General features: G+C 35.6%; 1 protein-coding gene across 1 annotated transcript; it reads right to left on the bottom strand.

The window, feature by feature from the left end:
• Positions 1-80: 80 nt before the first annotated feature.
• Positions 81-17,947, bottom strand: LOC136804599 (uncharacterized). Its single transcript, XM_067061200.1, has 14 exons — positions 17,715-17,947; positions 6,005-7,480; positions 5,668-5,727; positions 5,301-5,353; positions 4,818-4,950; positions 4,158-4,606; positions 3,745-3,852; positions 3,435-3,516; positions 3,025-3,130; positions 2,548-2,692; positions 1,747-1,864; positions 1,099-1,208; positions 595-796; positions 81-557 (listed from the first exon to the last, which is right to left on the bottom strand). The coding sequence occupies exons 2-13, from the start codon at positions 7,478-7,480 to the stop codon at positions 715-717; spliced, it is 2,922 nt and encodes a 973-aa protein (XP_066917301.1). The 5' UTR covers positions 17,715-17,947; the 3' UTR covers positions 81-557; positions 595-714.
• Between the last annotated feature and the right edge of the window lie 1,051 nt (positions 17,948-18,998).

The following is an 18,998-nucleotide window of genomic DNA, read 5'->3' as shown; positions in this document are numbered from 1 at the left end:
CCCTCATCCTTCACCAACCCTAGTCCCCCCCCCAGGGAAAACAATACAACTTTTAAAACAATTTTAAAGAATTGAAAAACTAGTAGTATAAACTCTTTTCTAAATCTAAATAAACTCGATTGCGAATAATATTTTATAAAAAAGCGTACATTATAAAAGGTGCTGAAGCTAAATACAATAAATTGACAATACCAATATTTTATATCATATTTTTCTTGATATTCATTCGACTTTATAATAATTTTTACGAAATTCATAATAAGTATTATTAAAAGAAAATTCAGTTAAATAAATAAGATATATATAATTGCATTTTGGTTTAAGCACTTCTAGTTTTGATACCTGAAAGTTTGTTATTGAAATTTCGTCCAAATCAAATTCCTTGTTGACCGTATCTAAAAGTCCAGGCTGGGAAGTAAAAACTGTGCTATCTGTAAACATAAAGTTTAAAATCAAAAGGTATAGTCAGAAAGAAAAGAAATTTTTTTATTCTGCTACAGGCAGTTTCATGCCACTTTGGTGACAATCAAAAGGTATAAAAATTTTTCAAAAAACTCCTAACATTAAATCAAAAGGTTTAATTTTTTTTCAAACTCTAACAAAACTAAATTGATATAAACACTAGTTAGTTGGCATAGGGGTTATCAAGCAACATATTATATACTTGGTTAAGTTTAGCAAGCAAAGAATAATAATTTGACCGGTTTAACATTTTCATTTCTTTTTATTTGGTTTTAGATCTTCTTTCTTTCTTGAGATGGTTTTACCAAGCCCAGCAGTCTTATGTTTGTCTCCTCTAGAAGAAGAACGAAGAATAGGAATCAAAATTGATTTATAGTGAGATATAAGTTAATATCAGTAATAACAACATTTTCATTTTTTGAAATGTAGAAGTTAGGGGTGTTAGGAAAAGTCGAGTAGGAGCTAAAATTTGCATGATGTACAGTATGCAATGTATTGGCTTTTAGGCAAAGTTACTCTTTGGTACCTAATAAGCAGGGGGGAGGGGTTTGGAAAAATCTCCAAACTTAATAAGCGGGGGGGGGGGCGTTGGAATAAAAATGATTGAAAATCTTGGATTCTTAGATAGAGAATTACCTGGCCATCTTAGATTTATCACGACATCCCTGGCCACCTTCCCAGTGAGTTGAATGTCCTTTGATGACGCCTGATTTACAGGAAGTACATGGTTTATCCTTACTAAAAGGCTGAAAATAAAATTTGATTAAATCATCAAGGAATCTAGAAGCACACATAATTGAATAAAATTCATTCTAAAATCGTTTGAATAGAAGCATAGTACATAATCTTAAAACATATCATTAATTCTGCGTATGCCACGCACTACCCTAAAGGCATATGGAGAATGTGATGATCTGACCTGGTTGTCTAGACAAAACAAACCACGTTGCTTTTTGCTTGAAACAAAAGCGAAAGCGACTGGGTTCCAATGTTTATGATTTTGGTGCGATTGTTTTGCTTTAGCCATTCAGCGCGCTCAAAAGCTCATTTTATATTCATCCTAAGACTGGTAAAAAAAAGATCAAGGCGGTGTGCCAACCTGGGCAGTTTCTCTTACAGAGTCATGAACTTTAAAGTGAATACGTACCAGCGCAAAGCAATCAGAACAGAATCTGCTCGGAGATCACACAGTACATAGTGCCACGATGGAAGTATTGTTTATCATATATCAATTATATAAAAAGCGGCAAATAATGAAGGTTGAGAAAATGAAGGAAAAAAAACCTGTTCTTTGGAGCAATAACCGCAGATCATTCGATTAGCAACCTTCATTTCGTGGTCACCTGCAACGCCTTCTTCGTGGCAAATGTCACATGGGAACGCTTTTCCGCAACATGGGAATCTATATAGTAAATAAGAAATACAAACAATACCACCGTTAACTAAAGCTTAACAATGAAATTATTTTTCCTGTAATTTCTTTTTCTTTCAAAAAACATGCTTTAAATGATAAAATCTGAGGAACAAATAATTTCGATCGATTCTTTATAATACCCTTTTCACAAAATTATAATCAACAGTCCGAATGGCAAAGGGCATTTGACTTACAGTACACAAGGTCGTAGGTTCAATCCCCTGGCGGGTCATACGCAGAAGTCTGTATTTGTACAATGGTACTTGATGACTCTCTGCTTGATGTTCAGCATTATCAAGTCAAGGGTAAGTGGAGAAATCAAGGTATAGAGTGGCACCCTCCCCTTTCTTCCGATATATCCATCGCAAGAGTAGCCTTCAGGTTGCCCCGAGTGCGGTCGCTCATTTACTTAGTACGGTAGCGTTGTAAAAGGGTAAACTTTCGGACTTCCTCCCTTCAAGTACTAGAATAAAGCCTGGGAAGTGTTAGTAACAAAAATATCTAACAAAATATATTGATTGTTTTGAATTTTCTGTTTTTGAATTGCAGATGACGGGAAGAATCTACCGAAACATTTTTTTTATTAAAATAAATCTTTGTTCACATCCTGTTCAGTAAAATAACTCATTGATTTAAGGTTTATATTATTATATATATTTATTGTATTTTACCTTAGCCACCTGTGACTTTTCTTATAATGTTTACATGTACCAGTATCGGGTAAGGGTTGACCCTCTTTGATGCCTGGTTCTCTTAGAACATTCTTCTTCTTTTTCGTTTCAATCTCTTTTTTCATCATGGTCTGCTTACCTCCGCCTTGAAAATATTAATCAATAATAAAACTTGAATGATTGGTAGAAGATTCTCTCAGAGATTTCTACTAGCCTACATGGATCAATTGGGTCCGATAAAGTCCAAAGTCAGATCATTATTTTAAAGCCTTGTACTATAATATTCTCCTGGTAATAAGACAGACAACAATTCAGAAGCGTTTGGTTGAAAATGTGAATGCCTGTCTCTGGTATAGCTTGGTCAACCAGTAGAGCGTCTTTTTTTTTTGGGGGGGGGGCACAGATGGTTCTGCGCTATTCCCTGTCGGAAGGAGTTTTAAAAGTTGCTTTCCTGGAGTCTACTAAAGGCTATCATACCAAACACGGGCTGTAGATTATAGAATTTGATGGTTGGTATTTGAAGGTCCATCTTCACGTGACAATATTGACACCAATGGTCCTTCTTGCTACCTCTTGTCAATGCCTGTGTGAAAATAAAAACAATAGACAACAAATCAAGGGTGATATTATCATATGATTTCAAATGAGTATGGACAGAAACGAACGATTAATTTGACGTTATGCCGTTGACAATGCCAATAGGAATTGACAGTTTTGATTTTGTTTTTAAGTTTCTTTTTGAGTTTTTGAAATTTCGAATGATTTTTTAACAATATATAAACAATAAAATAGTCGATTTATTATATCATGAAAGAACATGAATTCAGGTTTAGTCTATTTTTGTTATGGACTTTCAGCTAATAAAACAGGGAAACAATTATACATACCCTGAGGATGTTATCTTTTTGGCAATCTATGCAATTCAAAATAATGGTGCAATCATTGAGAATCAAGTCAAATGCTATGCAGCTGAAATGTATAAAATAAAGAAATAGTGATAGCTGCTAACCATGTTCAATAGCTGGTCGCGATGAAAAATATGATACTTCACTAATTGGTCATTTGAAGTAATAGGGATGACGCATTCTTTGGAAAAAGTAGCAAAATTGTTTTTATTTCATGTTAACGACCAACCAAATCAAATAAGAGCTTGTAAAAACTTCAGGTTGTCCCAAGAACTATTGTGGTTCAACATACCCTTGGAGATGCAAGTAACCAGCAACAGGTGAAAATTGATGAACCAACTCGGAATAATATGTTGCATTTAAAGTCTGGCTGCACTTACTACACCTTTTTGATAATGACCTAAAATTGAAAAAAGTGAGAAGTTGTCTTTGGGGACACTATCCTTATCTGGTTTATCTTGAAAACAACAGAAGTGACATCATGAAATCTTTCTGTTTACTTTATTTAGCAAAGCTCTCTTATCCATCCTTGCTAACCAACCATAGCTTCCTTGCTGGTAAAAACAGGTAAAAATTACATGATGATTTTTCTGAACTTTAAATTGATAGAATACAAGATATTTGAAACGATTGCAGTCATTCATTTATTCTTTTGTATGAAAGAAATATGAAAAAAAAAACATAAAAACATTTAAAAATACTCACTGTTTACTCTCCAGTTTAAAATCATGTTTACTTTTGCATCGTTCACAAATCAACTGCACCAAACAACTTCGAATACGAAGTGTTCCAATCTTATCACCAATTTGAAGATTGGGTAGCTTAATCTCAGTACCCTTTTTAACATTTTCACTACATTTATATTTATCGTTGTTGTTTTTAGAGGAACCAGCAGTTTCTTGTGTTCCAAACATGGAATTTGTATCTTCGTCACAACCACCAGTGGCAACGTCTAAAAGGTTCTGGTCAGCTTTGGAAGCTTCATTAGTTTCTTGCATAGAAGCAGTTTCTTCTTTTCCATTTACAATTTCATCTTCTTTTTCTTTTTCCTCTTCATCTTCATCCTTGCTTTCCAGTTGTTGACTTTTCTGTATGATGTTTCGGTGATGCACCAATTGGATTCCAGCTTGTTCAGCTTGCAGCTGCAGTTTGACCTGAACATTTTCAAAAAGACTGCTAGAAGAGGCTACACAATCAGGAGACATAAATTAGAAATATTAAGTAATCTGAAAGTAATCTGAATTTTCAAATGAAAGACACCATAGGAAAGAAAAATTGTGCACATACAATGTTATAAGCAGATGTCCGAAAGGCAAACACATTTTCCAGCAGTCGGTAAAGGTAAAAAATCATATTATCCTTTACCTTAGTTGCAGAGAGCTCAAAGAGTTGTTTTAGATGTTTGTCAAACCATTTACAAAACGGACGGAAATGTAAACCAGCTCCGTAATCTTTGAAACGATCTGTACACCAATCAAACAAAGCCTCATTCATGTAGCTGAAAATAAGGAGAAAAATCACAGAAATCACTGATTTTGAAGAGTTAAATTCAAACCGAAAATGACAGAAAAATTCATATGTACTTAAACGTAGGGCATCTAGCTACAGCAGGCAAGGCAATGAGTTTGCCACCAAATGAGCCGTAATAAAACCCTAAACATAGAAGTTGATGCCTTGCACTATGTAAGTAAGCTAAAGACAAGTATCAAGGTTAGTGAAGAAATCCAGAGAAAAGAGTGGCACCTTTTCCTACCTTTGGGTAGAAAGCTAAGGAAATGGGAGCCTTCAGGTTGCCCTCTTTCTGTTGTAGTCAGGTTTTTACTTATTCACTAAACAACAAGCACCTACCCAGCAAAGTGAGGTGGATATTGGTCACTGTCAACAAGTTTCAGCTTTAACATCTAAGAGGTTAAAAATACCATTGATAGAAAAGGCAGTTTTCAAGAATAACAAAGAGAAAAAACTTTAAAACCAACTGTTTCATTTATTCAGTAAAAGCATAATAATTACTGGTTTGGCTCCCCGGCAACAGATAGACAAGGCACCTTGAAATAGCCACTATGGAATGTTTTTCAAAAAGGTTATACTGTAGCCTGGGGCTGAAATGAAAATGTTATTTCTGAAAATCTAAGGTGCTATAAAGTCAAACATGAAAGGTGAAATGCAAACAAGTCATGAGAGGTATTATCATTATATACATATTCGAAATGTTTACCTTGTCAGGATATTTTTCAGGGAATTCCACATGTAAAACAAACAGCTTCACCACAAATGGCTAAAGAAAGAGAGGATACCCTCTATAATTAATTGAAATTATTGAAACGCTTAATTATAAATTTTAAATGAAATCTGAAAAAATTGTCCATCGCAAATACTTTTTTGCAAAATAATATCTGGAATAAAAAATCTATTCTTAATTTTTGCAATTTAAAAATTCTCTATACTTGTTGACTTTCTTTACAGCTAAAGACAATAGACAGGAATCTAGTAGGAATAGTAAGAAAATAGCTAGAAAATCTAATAAAATAAGATGATATAATAAAAAGACTTACCCAGTCTGGATCTGTAGGTGTGATGGATACTTTATAAATCGAAATGGGTTCTTTCTCTAAACACTCATAATTCCCTTTCCAACGTTTTTCTAATTGTTTTATTTCAATAGCTCTCAATTCCTCTTGAGATTTTTCTTCTTTCTTTGCCGGCAAACTGTCTGTCCCAGTTGTTGATATATCATGTAAAAAGCCACATTTATCACCTTGCTTACAATTTAGATCTTTAGCAAAGTATCGACAACGTCTTTGCTTTTTGGGTTCGTCTTTTTTATCAGTAACCTGTAACTTTTCCATTTTCTTCTCAATATTATCCTTGTCTTTTGTATCATCATTTTGAGTAACCTCTTTGGCATTAGACTTATCAATGCTCTGGTTGGAGTTTTTGTCTTTTCCATCGGACACATGTAGATTAGGACATTTCAGTTTTTTATAGCAGCTTTTCTTTGTATTGAAAAACTTGCATACAACTTGATTATTTTTACCATCATTAGATGCACTTTGTCCTTCCTCATTTTTCATTTCATCTACAATAGCATTGCCATCGTTTTGTTGAAAGTCTATTTGCCCAGTATCTTTATTAACAGTGTCACTATTTAGATTCTCAGGAATGTCTTCCTTGATAGGAGACGTTGGTACACTTCCACCTTTCTTACGAACGTGTATAAAACGACAATTAGTTCTATCACATCCATGCTCTGATAAAAAGAATTTACAAATTAATTTATCATCCCGACTCCTAGGTATTGTAGGATGATAACCAATATCATTTTTAACTTCTGTGTTTGTAGGTTTTGACACTGAAGCATTTTTATCTCCACTGACATTATTGATTTCGTTTGTATCTTTATGTGATTGAGAATTATCATTTCTCTCTGCCAGAACTTTAAGTATATTATTGATAGTATCATCACTATGCAAAGCATTATTTGGTTTCAATTCTACCGATTCATTTTGATTTAAATGTGTTTCATCAGCTGCGTCAACTTCACCACGGTAATGTTGATAAGAACAATCATCGTCAAACTTACATCCCATTTGAGATTGAAAGTATTTGCATGTTTTCACAGGTGATGGTTTAGGTAATTCTTCTGTTGAAGACTGATGCAAATCTTCCGTAGATGGTTGTGGTGATTCAGTTGAAGCTGCAGTTTGCTCTTTTAAAACATGCCTGAACCTACACTCATCCCCTTTATTGCATTTACCAGCTTTTGAGAACTTGTTACAAATTCTAGTACTGTTTTTCTTCTTTTCAGATTTGTTTGTTTGATCTTTCTCCTGCTCTGAGTTACACGAATTGGCAATTATGACATCTTTATCTGTACTTTGAGGATTTTTGGCAGAACCATTGCTATCTGTGTTGTCATCATCCCCTCTTATTTGAGAATTACTGAAATTGATTTGAAGTTCACCAGTGTTTTTTGTTATCACTTTACGCTCTTGAGATATGTCTACAACTACTCCTTCACCATCGTTCATCTAATAAAATAAAAATAATAGAGTTAAAATCATTTTGGCCACCAAAGTTAATATTTTCTAGACCAACTATGCATACCTTATTATAGATATATCTTATTCAGATACAATTAAAGTGGGGGGCGTACGGGATCTCATAATACCGATATACCAATCACTTTTTCTCTCAATTACCGATATACCGATAATTTTTTCGTTCAAATACCAATACCGATCAATTTTTCCCCATTTTATTTTCCCCAGATACTCGTCCCCCGGAGGGGGTATTTAGCAAAAATGGGTGCTTGGTATGTGTGGACGATAAAGGTCGGGTTTTTCATCATCCAAAATTCTCTATAACAATTACCAAACTGTAGCGTGTTGGGTAGGGTACAGGCTTATTCTGGCACCCCTTTTGGTCGCACTGGTATACCGAAATTTGAACTTAAAATTTAGGTCATTTTAGAAACATTTAGGAAATGCGAGCGAAGTGAGCATGAAAAATTTGCGACATTGTTCATCGAGATGGATTGAATAAAGCCTAGCAGAGGCGTAGCCACGAGTTTTCGTGATTGGAAAAATTTTGACCTTTTCTAGGGGAAATTTTCAGAGAAAGTTTTTTCGGAGTAAATTTTTGCTCTAAGCAAGCTCAAAGTTAGCGAGAATAAGGTCACAAAAAGTGTAGAAAGCATAAAATTTCATGTCGCAGGAGAGTTTGCTTTGTAATCTTGGCGCCGCAGGCAAAAATCTTGGTCTAAGAAATATCAAACAGCTTAAAGGAGGCCTTAAAAAGGTCAAAGGTAGCCAGAAAAAGGTCACAAAAACTACAAACCCCTTCACATTCTGTTGGGAAAACTTTTTGGTCAAATTTCTTTTTTTGGTGGGGGGCGATCAATTACAGTTTAGGGTAATTTCAAGATTTTGGCGTTCAAAAAAGCTCAACTTGGGGAGGCGTGGCCCCCTGTCAAAACGCCAATGGATCGAAAATGTGAGCTTATCAAAGAGTAGAACGTCAATTTAGAGAGCGTCAACTGTATTCACGGCAGAAAAATGGTCATTCACGTGTCAAGCAGACCCCTGGCTGAGCCTCTTGCCTTATCAAAATTGCAGGAATGATTTTTCAAATTGGCGCCCCTGAGTGTCCCTTAAAATTACAAAAGATAATTACATGTCAAATGACTCGTTGAGTTACTTAGGCAGGAATATTTGAAAACGAGGCCTGCAATGCTTATTTATGCATCTTGAGAAGAGTGTATTGGTAGATTGTGAAAGAACTTTATTGCGAGCGAAGCGAGCGAAAAAAATTGTAAGATTTTAAAATTTATCTCACCAAATTTGGTCTTGGGGCACAATGGCTCATGATCTTTGATACCGATGGTTGACCGAAAATACCGAAATACCGACATAAAAATGGGCCTTTTACCGATACTGAGATGATTTTGAAATACCGAGTACCGATCATTTTTTTCCTGTAATACCCATTTACCGATCTAAAAAAGGGCAATACCGATGTACCGATATCCCGTACGCCCCCCCATTAAAGCCATTAAACATCTGAATGAGTCTAAATCAGTCAGTGGTTATATTCCTACTAAGATCATAAAGCTAGCGAAATTTGTTTGTGCCCCTACTTTGACTTTGTGTTTTAATCAATCTCTTCGATCTCAAGATTTTCCTGATAATTTGAAGTCGGCTGACATAATTCCGGTCCATAAAAAGAATAGTAAGCACGAAAAGGACAATTACAGGCCCGTAAGTTTGCTTCCATCACCGTCAAAAATTAATCTCAAATCAATAAACATCTTTTTAGAATCTTTTTTATCTGACGGACTCTCCGGTTTCGCAAACAGTACAGCACACAAAGTGCTTTACTGAATATGCTGCGAAAATGGCAGGAGTCTCTATTCACTTCCGGTAAAATTGGAGCAATTCTTATGGACCTGTCAAAGGCCTTTGACTGTTTGCCACACGATCTTTTGATCGCAAAACTCCATGCTTATGGTATGGATTATGGAAGCCTAGCCTTCATCCTCAGCTATCTATCAAATAGAAAACACAGAGTCAAAATTGGATCCACTTACAGTAATTGGCTACCTTTTTGCTATTTGGTGTGCCTCAGGGCTCTATTTTAGGACCAATTCTTTTCAATGTTTTTATTAATGATTTATTTTCCTTTGTAAATGAAGATGACCTCTGTAACTTCGCTGATGATAATAACTCTTCATAAATGTGCTTCAACCTTGGAGAAAGTTATTGAAGCATTACATTTGGACTTAAAAATCATTCTAGCTTGGTTTAGACATAATTCGCTCGTTGCAAATCCAGAGAAGTTTCAGATGTTGTTTCCAGGTACAAAAAATTAGAATATTGTACTCGAAATAGGGCTTTTTTCACTAGAATCTTCTGAGTGTGTGAAATTACTTGGTATAACTATTGATACTGGTCTTACGTTTTATTCTCATGTACAGGATATATGTAGCAAGGCCTCACAGAAAACTAAAACAATGTTTAGATTGAGATCTTTGTTAAATCAAGATCAAGCAGATTTTCTTTTCAATAGTTTTACATTATCTGCTTTCAAATATTGCCCACTTGTTTGGATGTTTTGCAGTAAATTGGCTCATAATCTTTTGTGCAATACTCATTTTAGGGCCCTGAAAGTTATTTAAACTAAATCTTTTAAACCTGAATTATGATGCACTTTTAAAAAAGGCCAACAGTGAGTCAATACATACTCAAAACCTTCAACTAATGCTAGTAGTTCTAAGTTTACAAAAGCGTCAATAACATCGGCAATAAACTAGGCCGGAACGAATTTGAAATCATCAAAGTCAAAAACACTGATAATGAGGATGAGGACCAGAACGAAAATTCTCGGAAAGGTCCTAAACTTAGGAGAGGCGCTCAAATTAAACTTTCACTACCAAAGAACTCAGTTTGCTTGAACTCTTTTAATTTTCGAGCAGGGCAAGCATGGAATAGATTGCCCGCAGAACTTAAAAATTTGGAGTTTCAAAATTAAATATGCAAAACAAAAATCTATTGTTCTTGCAAACTTTGTTCAATATTTTAATGATTTTATCAATTTTAATATTATTCTCTAGCTAGGAAATATTCGATGGTCAAGTTGGTTTTAATTAGTTTTGTACTATATTTTTTTACACCAACGTTAAAGAAAGAATAAATAAAACTAGCCGGTACCCGGCGTTAACGCCGGTCAAGCTGTAAGCTGAATGCACTAAAAGTCCTTTGGATGTTAAAGTTGGCTTAAAAGCAGAATCAAATAAGAACAAAACTCTCTTCAAAGTTTCACTCTAGCCATCCCCTGTGTCTTTTAGCCATATTTGGATTGTGTGACGTAATTTTTAGTTTAAGTCAAAAATTATCAGAAAGAGCATCATTATTAGAATTATACTGTACCAGTGTCGTCCGAAACGACTCTGCAAGTTGATATTTTTCTCGCTTCGCTCGCATTAAATATGGCGTCCAGTTAAAATGACAATTCTTCAGGAAAATGCGAAAAAGCTACAAAGAATAGTATAACTCTTTGTTTATTTCAGATTAAAAAAAAAATAATAAGACAATTCTAAATTGCTTTTTTAAAACTCTTGTCATAACTTTTCGAATTAAAAGATGTTAAAAATGACGTACACACTTGTTGTTAACAGTAACGACGACTTGAATGTTTTTATATGAAGAAAGAGGTTGACTAATTTTCTCTTTTGCTTTTTATCGCCTTTTGAATGCTGTTGTTGTTTGGCTTCATAAACTTTTTGATTGAATGTCGTCCATTAATAAATACGATCGTTATTTACATTCGAAAAGAATTTAAACAAAACAAGCAACATGCTGAATGGACCTACCTGATGATAAAAAGCTAGATAGCAATAAGGAGAAAAATGAAAACAATCAGTCAGACGATATAGCGTTCTGCGAAAATGCATAACACATTAAATTTTATCATTGATTGTTGATGGGGGAAGAGGGAAGGGGAGTAGGGAAAATGGAAATAGCAAAAATCAGTTTTATTGACAATTCAATCATGCTTATGGTATTTTCAATAATGTTTTTGTGTGAAAAAACAAAGAATGAGGAAAAAGTCAAATGAAAATCTGCAAAAACGGCGATTACATGCATATTTCAGGCATTTTAAGCCGGAAAAGAATTTTTCTCAAAAAAACAAACTTGGTCTTGTTTTGAGTATTGCGAATACGCATCTTTCTGCAAAAAATCAGAAAAACTAAGAATGAAAATTCAAAAAAAAATGCCAAAAAAACTGGTTTTTCCGGCATAAATTTTTTTCTTCGAAAATTGGGCTGCGTCACATTTTGGGCATTGCCATTTTGCATCTTTGTGCCAAAAATCAGAAAAAACTAATGAGCCAATCTCGAGAAAAGCTGGTAACAGACGGATGGACAAACGGACATGGGTTAATTTATAGGACCTCCGAGGTAGGTCCAAAAAAGAGAAAAACAAAAAAATGGGCATGCCTCGACAGAAATTAAAATTACTAAATGTAGACGGGTCTTAAATTTCAAAATAAAGGCTGAATAAAGTCTAAACCAGGCACTATCCGATCTGTCAATCAAAACAAACTTATCGAGAACAAAACATTGCTTGCGAAATTGGAAGTGACACACAGACAGAAAACAGAAAACAGACATACAGACTACGGCTATTAATATATAGATAAAATACACTTATAATTGCTCAAATTATTATCCCAAATTGCGCTGCAGATGTGAGTCTGCTTCAAGATGATCTAGACGTTGTCTATTGACGTTGTCAACATTCCTGTTGTTTCTACATTATCTCACGTTTATATTTTATAGAGTAGTACATTTACACTTTGGTGGGTTTTACACTATCAATCACTCGATCCGTATCAATTCTTTCCTATGACTGGACATCCATCAACAATATGGAGCTCAATAGAAACAAGCAACATGCTGAATGGACCTACCTGTTGATCAAAATCAGAAAAAAATAGGACAAATAGCAAGGGAATAAGAAAGTGTAGTGAGCAGCTTGAATAGATTACCGTGAGTATCAGAGCTCAAATTAGTCAAAAAAGTCCAAAAAAAACAAACATTAGGAACTTTTCTACCCAAATTACCATTACATATTACCATTTTATATCACTATACAAAAAATAAGAAAAAAATACCAAGCCAATCTTTAGAAATGCTCATTTTCCCTAAATATGACAAAAGGGAATTTCTCCAAATAAGATAATCCGATTTTTACGGCCAAAATAAATTTTCTGAAAAAAACTACTTCAGTCACGTTCTAGAGAACCTTGCCCTTCATCTTTGTCCAAAAAATCAGAAAAAACTAATGAAGCAATTTCACACAAAGTCCAAAAATCCTATTTTTAGGCACTTTTCGGCCCAAAATTTGCCCAAAAATTTTTTTTTTCAAAAATCGGGCTCCGTCACGTTTTAGGCATTGTTATTTTGTATCATTGTGCAAAAAATTAAAAAAAAATAATGAGCAAATCCCGAGAAAAGCTGCTAACAGGAAAATGGTAAAAGGGAATTTCCCCAAAAAACGAAAATCCGTATTTTACAACGAAAAAAAATTTCCCGAGAAAAATTACTTCAGCCACATTATAGGGTGCCTTGCACTCTATCTTTCTGCCAAAAATCAGGAAAAACTAATGAAGCAATTTTGCACCAAGTCCAAAAAACCTTATTTTTAGGTAGTTTTTGGCCCAAATTTTGCGAAAATCTGTATTTGACAACGGAAAAAAATTTTCCGAGAAAAATTTCTTCAGCCACATTTTAGGGTGCCTTGCACTCTATCTTTTTGCCAAAAATCAGGAAAAACTAATGAAGCAATTTTGCACAAAGTCCAAAAAACCTTATTTTTAGGTAGTTTTTGGCCCAAAATTGCCCCCCCAAATTTTTTTTCAAAAATCGGGCTCCGTCACTTTTTAGGCATTGCTATTTTGTATCATTGTGCAAAAAATAAAAAAAAACTAATGATCCAATCCCGAGAAAAGCTTGTAACAGACGAACGGACAACGGTCAAATTAAAGGACCTCCCGGTAGGTCCAAAAAGTTTGAACACATTGCATACGGAAAAAATGAACAACTGAAAGTACACTCAGTCTACAAATCAGATGTACAGCAGCCAATCGAAATAAAAAGTGCAGTGAAAGACCTGGGTATCCTATTCTCAAACAACTTGTCATATGAAATGCACATTCAAACGATCACTGACAGAGTCAAGGGTATAAGTGCCTGGATATACAGAACCTTCAAGTCCAGAGATAAATCAGTAATGATCACTCTTTGGAAGACATTGGTACTTCAACATCTGGAATACTGCTCCCAGCTATGGTCTCCTACAAAGCAATCTCTGATGCAAGAATTGGAGTATCTGCAAAAATCCTTTATAAAAGGGATCCAACTTCCACCCAATTTGAATTATTGGGAGCAGCTCAAACACCTCCATATGTACAGTCTCGAGAGAAGACGCGAAAGATACCAAATTATATATACATGGTGTATAATCGAACAACTGGTGCCAAATTTTAACTATGGTGAAGGGGAAGGCGGTATTTTATTCATATACAAACCAACGCCTGGGAAGAAAATGCCACCTCAAATCAGTGAATACAACGAACAAGAACATTTGAAAGAGCTAGTTAGTAGAGTTACTCTCAATCCCAAGTAAAATTGTTGAACATCTTGTCTGCTCACAATTAACTGACCATCTCAGAGAGCATTGTCTCGAATCCGAACACCAGTGGGGCTTTAGACCGAATCGATCGACCGATGACATCCTACTCTATATGACCGAGAAGTGGAGAAAAGCCATTGACTCCCGCCAATCAGTTGGTACCCTGTTCATAGATTTTCGAAAAGCATTTGATAGCGTATCCCACCCAATTCTACTAAGAAACCTAAGCGCTTCAGGGGTATCAGGTGACTTTTTAACCTATCTTGAGAGTTATTTGTCGAATCGTAAGCAATTCACTGTTATCAATGGAGTCAACTCAGATTGTGCTGATGTGGAATTCGGAGTACCGCAAGGGTCACTTATCGGCCCACCGTGCTTTTCAGTTAATGTTAACGACATCAGTGAAAGCATTGATTGTGATCTAGATCAGTTAGCTGACGACTCAACAGCGTACACATAAGATCCAGATAGCGATATTGTCATCAAAAACCTTCAAAGAAGTGCCCATCAACTTGAATCGTTTGCCAAGAAAAATTCGTTAACCATCCACCCTGACAAATGCAAAGTTATGCTTATGTCTAAAAATCGCTTTGTTGGTCCTCTTCAAAATATAACTATTTGTCATAAAAATGTTGAGATAATAAACTCAACAAAATGTCTTGGAGTTACAATCGATGACGAATTGAAATGGGATGTTCATGCTCAAAAAATTACTAAAAGTTTCGGTGTTAAAGTCAAGAAGCTATACCAAATGAGAGGGATGCCAAAGTCTACCCTTTCAACCATCTATTTTCAAGGAATATTACCATCCGTCCTGTATGCTATTTTGATTTGGGGAAATTGTTCCGATGCCTTACTATCAAGCATTGAAAAAGTTCATATAAGAGCTGCCCGCTTCATTCAGCGGATAAAGAAATCAGTCCCAGATATCTATGTTCTGTCACAGGCCAAATGGAAGGAAATTATTTATTATTATAAGAAGAGCATTGCGTGTAAAGTGTACAAAATATACAATGGTCTCAGCTCACCACTTTTATCGGAACTTATCAGCAAATCAAATACACGTGGAAATAGAAAATCTTCAAAAATTGACCAGGCAAAATTCACCTTTGTTGATTATAAACGATCATTTATGTACAGAGCAGCTATTGTTTGGAATAACATTCCCAGCTCAATACGGGAAATAAAAACTTACAAAGCTTTTACAAAAGCCTTGAATAAATCTGATTGTTTGGATAAAATTAATTTTAATATGACGGGTCGTGCACTATTATATAAAGATTATGTTTATTACTAAATTACATTTACTGAATATCTATTTTTTTTTCTTCGCAAATTTTTAGCTTATTATTACCTAGAGTTTATTTATGTACTTTTATATATGTATATTTCTCCTAAATTCTCCTGAGTCTTAATCCTAATCAACTTTTTGTTCCTATACAAAAACTCCTAGATTCAACTAACTTTTAGCTTGATTCAACCAACTTTTAGCTTAATTCACAAGATTTTACTTTTTCGTTTTTTAGCCAGTAGGTCCACATCAGTTTTTTACTGCCAATATGTACAGAATTGTGTATAATTGTATATATATAGTTTTGTATATAGAACCTAACCTGACCTTCAAAAAACAACTTGATCAATTTCTGCAAGATGTTCCCGACCAGCCACTGCTCCCTGCCTATCTCCCTTACAGGATGGCTGACTCAAATTCAATTGTTGAAATGGTCAAACACCGGACCCCACGGGTTGAGTGAGCAGAGAATTTGCTGAAACACATCAAAGGTAATCAAAGGTAAAGGTAAAATCAGGGGGGGGCAACATCCAGATACCAGACCCATAGCCGGGTGGTGGTGTCCTGTGACTTGAGTATATGTCAAGAAATGAAAAAATTGTATATTTTTACAATTAAAAAGAATAATGATAGTTAGATAAAAGCAAGATAAAATATAGTTCCCAAGCCACCAGACCTTACTGCATAAAAGTTAGATACAGGCGCCGACCACTTTTTTTCAGAGTAAAGAATTTTTTTTGAAGTAAAAAATTAATTTTTCAAATGTTTTGAAAAGTCAGTTAGAAAAATAAATTGAACTTTTACGTTCACGCCTAAATCTAATCTAATTGTTTATATTTCTCTTTTTTCCCATTTTTTCGCTTTCTTGCAAGATAACAACATTACCTATGAGCTTTATCTTCTTCAAGAAAAGGGGCTGTTTTAGCCAATCTAGAGGAGTGAAATTCGCAAAATTTTCTAGCTCCTCGGCGCCAACCATGGTGGCGCCTCCTTAGACACTATATTATGTGGCCCGACCACTTAAAATGTCGAGCCGCGGCGCCTGAGATACCCCCAGAGATCATAGGTACCCCCTGAATTTCAAAAAAAATGCAGCCCCCAGCCTTTTTCAGAAAGATTTTGGTTGTAGCCCCCCCCTGCGGGCTGGGGGGGGTTCATGTCATGGAAATGCCATCCTGGCATGAATCCGTGGCGCAGTGGATAAGGCAATGGGTTTCAAAACATCGGAACTTTGCATTTAGTGGGTTCGAATCCCACCGGTGGCGATCTGTCAGTAAGTCATTCAGTAAGTTAGAAAACATAGAAAATAACTCAGAAAGAACCAGAAAGTCAGAGAAACTACGAACAAGAGACTGGAAAGTACGAAATAAGTCCGGATCTGTCTTTTGTCTTTGTGAAGAAGCCACGACCGCTGCATACGGTTTGTTTACAGATTTCGTCGGTACTTTTACGTCCTTTCGAAAGCATCCACCGAAGGAGGACTTCAAAATATCTGTTCTGAAGGCACGTTCCAGCTGGATATGGCGGTCTGTTCTTACCGAACTAAAGAAAAAAGTCTGCTGGAAAAAAGTGGTCTGTTCTACTGAAGATTGGGACCAGCTGGAAAAATATGGTCTGTTCTACTGAAGATTGGGACCAGCTGGAAAAATATGATCTGTTCTACTGAAGATTGGGACCAGCTGGAAAAATATGATCTGTTCTTATGAAAAAATAGTCTTATATCTTATATTTATAAATAACGTGTCTAAGAATTTCCTATCTGTTCTGAGGGATTTAAAAAAAAGTCCTGAATGTGGTTGCCTGGAGTGGCAGCTGAAAATTCTCCATCTGTTCTACAAAACATCTGGAAATTGTGGATCTGTTCGAACTGTTAGCTGGAAATTAAGTTTCTGTTCTTAAAAGTCCTTCAATGTCAAGCTGGAATTTAGCGATCTGTTCTTATAAGATTTTGTCAGCCCTGGTAGATAAGAACAGTTAACTCGCGTAAAATCAATCGCCTGGTAATTTCGTATCTGTTCTGAAAGTATTTTTACCTCCTAGCTGGAAAAATATAACTGTTCTGAAGTAAAAATTTCTCGCCTGGAAAACGAGGAACTGTTCTTAATTTCGTGGAAATCCTTCCAGCTGGCAAATCAGAACAGATATTTGCAAATTTTAGGTCGGTGGCTGCTTCTGTCCTTTTAAGAAAACCTTTCGCTTGCAAACACGAAACCCCTTTTACAATTGATAATATTAGTTTAAAGCAATCTAGACCAAGTATATTAAGAATGAAGACTATACCTTTTAATGATTGGATGACTCCCTGCTGCTGGACTAGATAGATAGTCTTTTTCTCTTTCTGTCTGCTGATCACTGATGTCGGATGTGGCGATGTGGCTCCATGATGACCAGACGATCGGGTAGTAAGTCTTGGGCAGTAGTGTCTTATTGTAATGTATTATCATATTTGGTATTATATTCAAGCAAGCTACACACGTGCTATGTAGCCCCTGGATTACAAAAGTTTTTCCGCTGAATTGCGCTAAAATACGATGGCCCTGAACGCTCAAAACTTCTCTTGAAAAAACAACCGGAGTTTCCCAAAATCCGCCAGAGCTAGGTTTGCTACGATGGCCCTGAAAGCTCAGAATTTCTCTTGAAAAAACAACCGGAGCTTCCCAAATTTTAGACGGAGTTTCCCAAATTTTAAATGGAGTTTCTCAAACCAAGCCAGAGCTTCCCAAATTTTAGACGGAGTTTCCCAATAGTTTTAAACAGAGTTTCTCAAAACCAAGCTGGAGTTCCCCTAAACGCCCTAACTTTATACGGAGTTTCCCAAAATCAAGCTGGGGGCTTCCCAATTTTTTTAAAGTTTCTACTTAAAAGACAAAGGCTGCAAAATCTGAAGAAAAATCACCCTTTTAAACGAAATTTTTATGTGTTTGTTACATGACATTTATTTCTGATTGGTTCGAATCCCGGGGGGGGGGGGGCAGCTGGGCAAAAGGACCGACGGGTATGTGCGGGTCCTAAGGGTACCTTTTCCAATATGTTTAAAATGCACTGTAAGGGTCGGAAAAACTAGAGATGCACTGTAAGGGTAGAAATTTCAGAAAATTCTTGAAAAATCTAGATATTTTGACCAAAAATGCTAGAATTTTGACCATTTTTTGCACGAAAGGGATCGAAAATTTGGGGGAAAATGCACTCTAAGGGTATGATTTTCACTGATTTTTGCTGCACTGTAAGGGTGCAATTTTAAAAGCCAATTTTTGGCCCGCACATACCGTCAGTCCGCAAACCCAGTGCCCCCCCCCCCCGGGGTTCGAATTTATTGACACTAATAAAGTTATCAGCTGTACTGTAAACCAAGTAACATGGGAATAAAATCACGTGAACTTTTTTGAGTAATCACTTGTTTTGACTGCATTGTACTTGATTTGATATAATATTACAGCCCGTGTATTTGAGAAACTCCATCTAAAATTTGGGAAACCCCCATTTAATCTCTCGCTTGGTCTTGGGAAACTCTGTCTAAAATTTGGGAAACTCCAGCTTGATTTCGGGAAACTCCAGCTTGATTTT

The sequence above is a fragment of the Clytia hemisphaerica genome, unplaced genomic scaffold (assembly GCF_902728285.1).
Source record: "Clytia hemisphaerica strain Z4C2 unplaced genomic scaffold, Clytia hemisphaerica genome assembly, whole genome shotgun sequence".
Taxonomy (NCBI): Eukaryota; Metazoa; Cnidaria; class Hydrozoa; order Leptothecata; family Clytiidae; genus Clytia; species Clytia hemisphaerica.
Note: the sequence above shows the minus strand (reverse complement) of the source record. Positions and strands in the feature narration are given on the sequence as shown.

Bases quoted from the DNA above. Each gene is read 5' to 3' on its own strand.
- LOC136804599 (XM_067061200.1), bottom strand. From the start codon at position 7,480: ATGAACGATGGTGAAGGAGTAGTTGTAGACATATCTCAAGAGCGTAAA. The intron at 2,693-3,024 runs GTATGATAGCCT...AATATTTTCAAG, and splicing joins TAATCTACAGCCCGTGTTTG to GCGGAGGTAAGCAGACCATG. The intron at 797-1,098 runs GTAATTCTCTAT...TTCTTCTTCTAG, and splicing joins GATAAATCTAAGATGGCCAG to AGGAGACAAACATAAGACTG.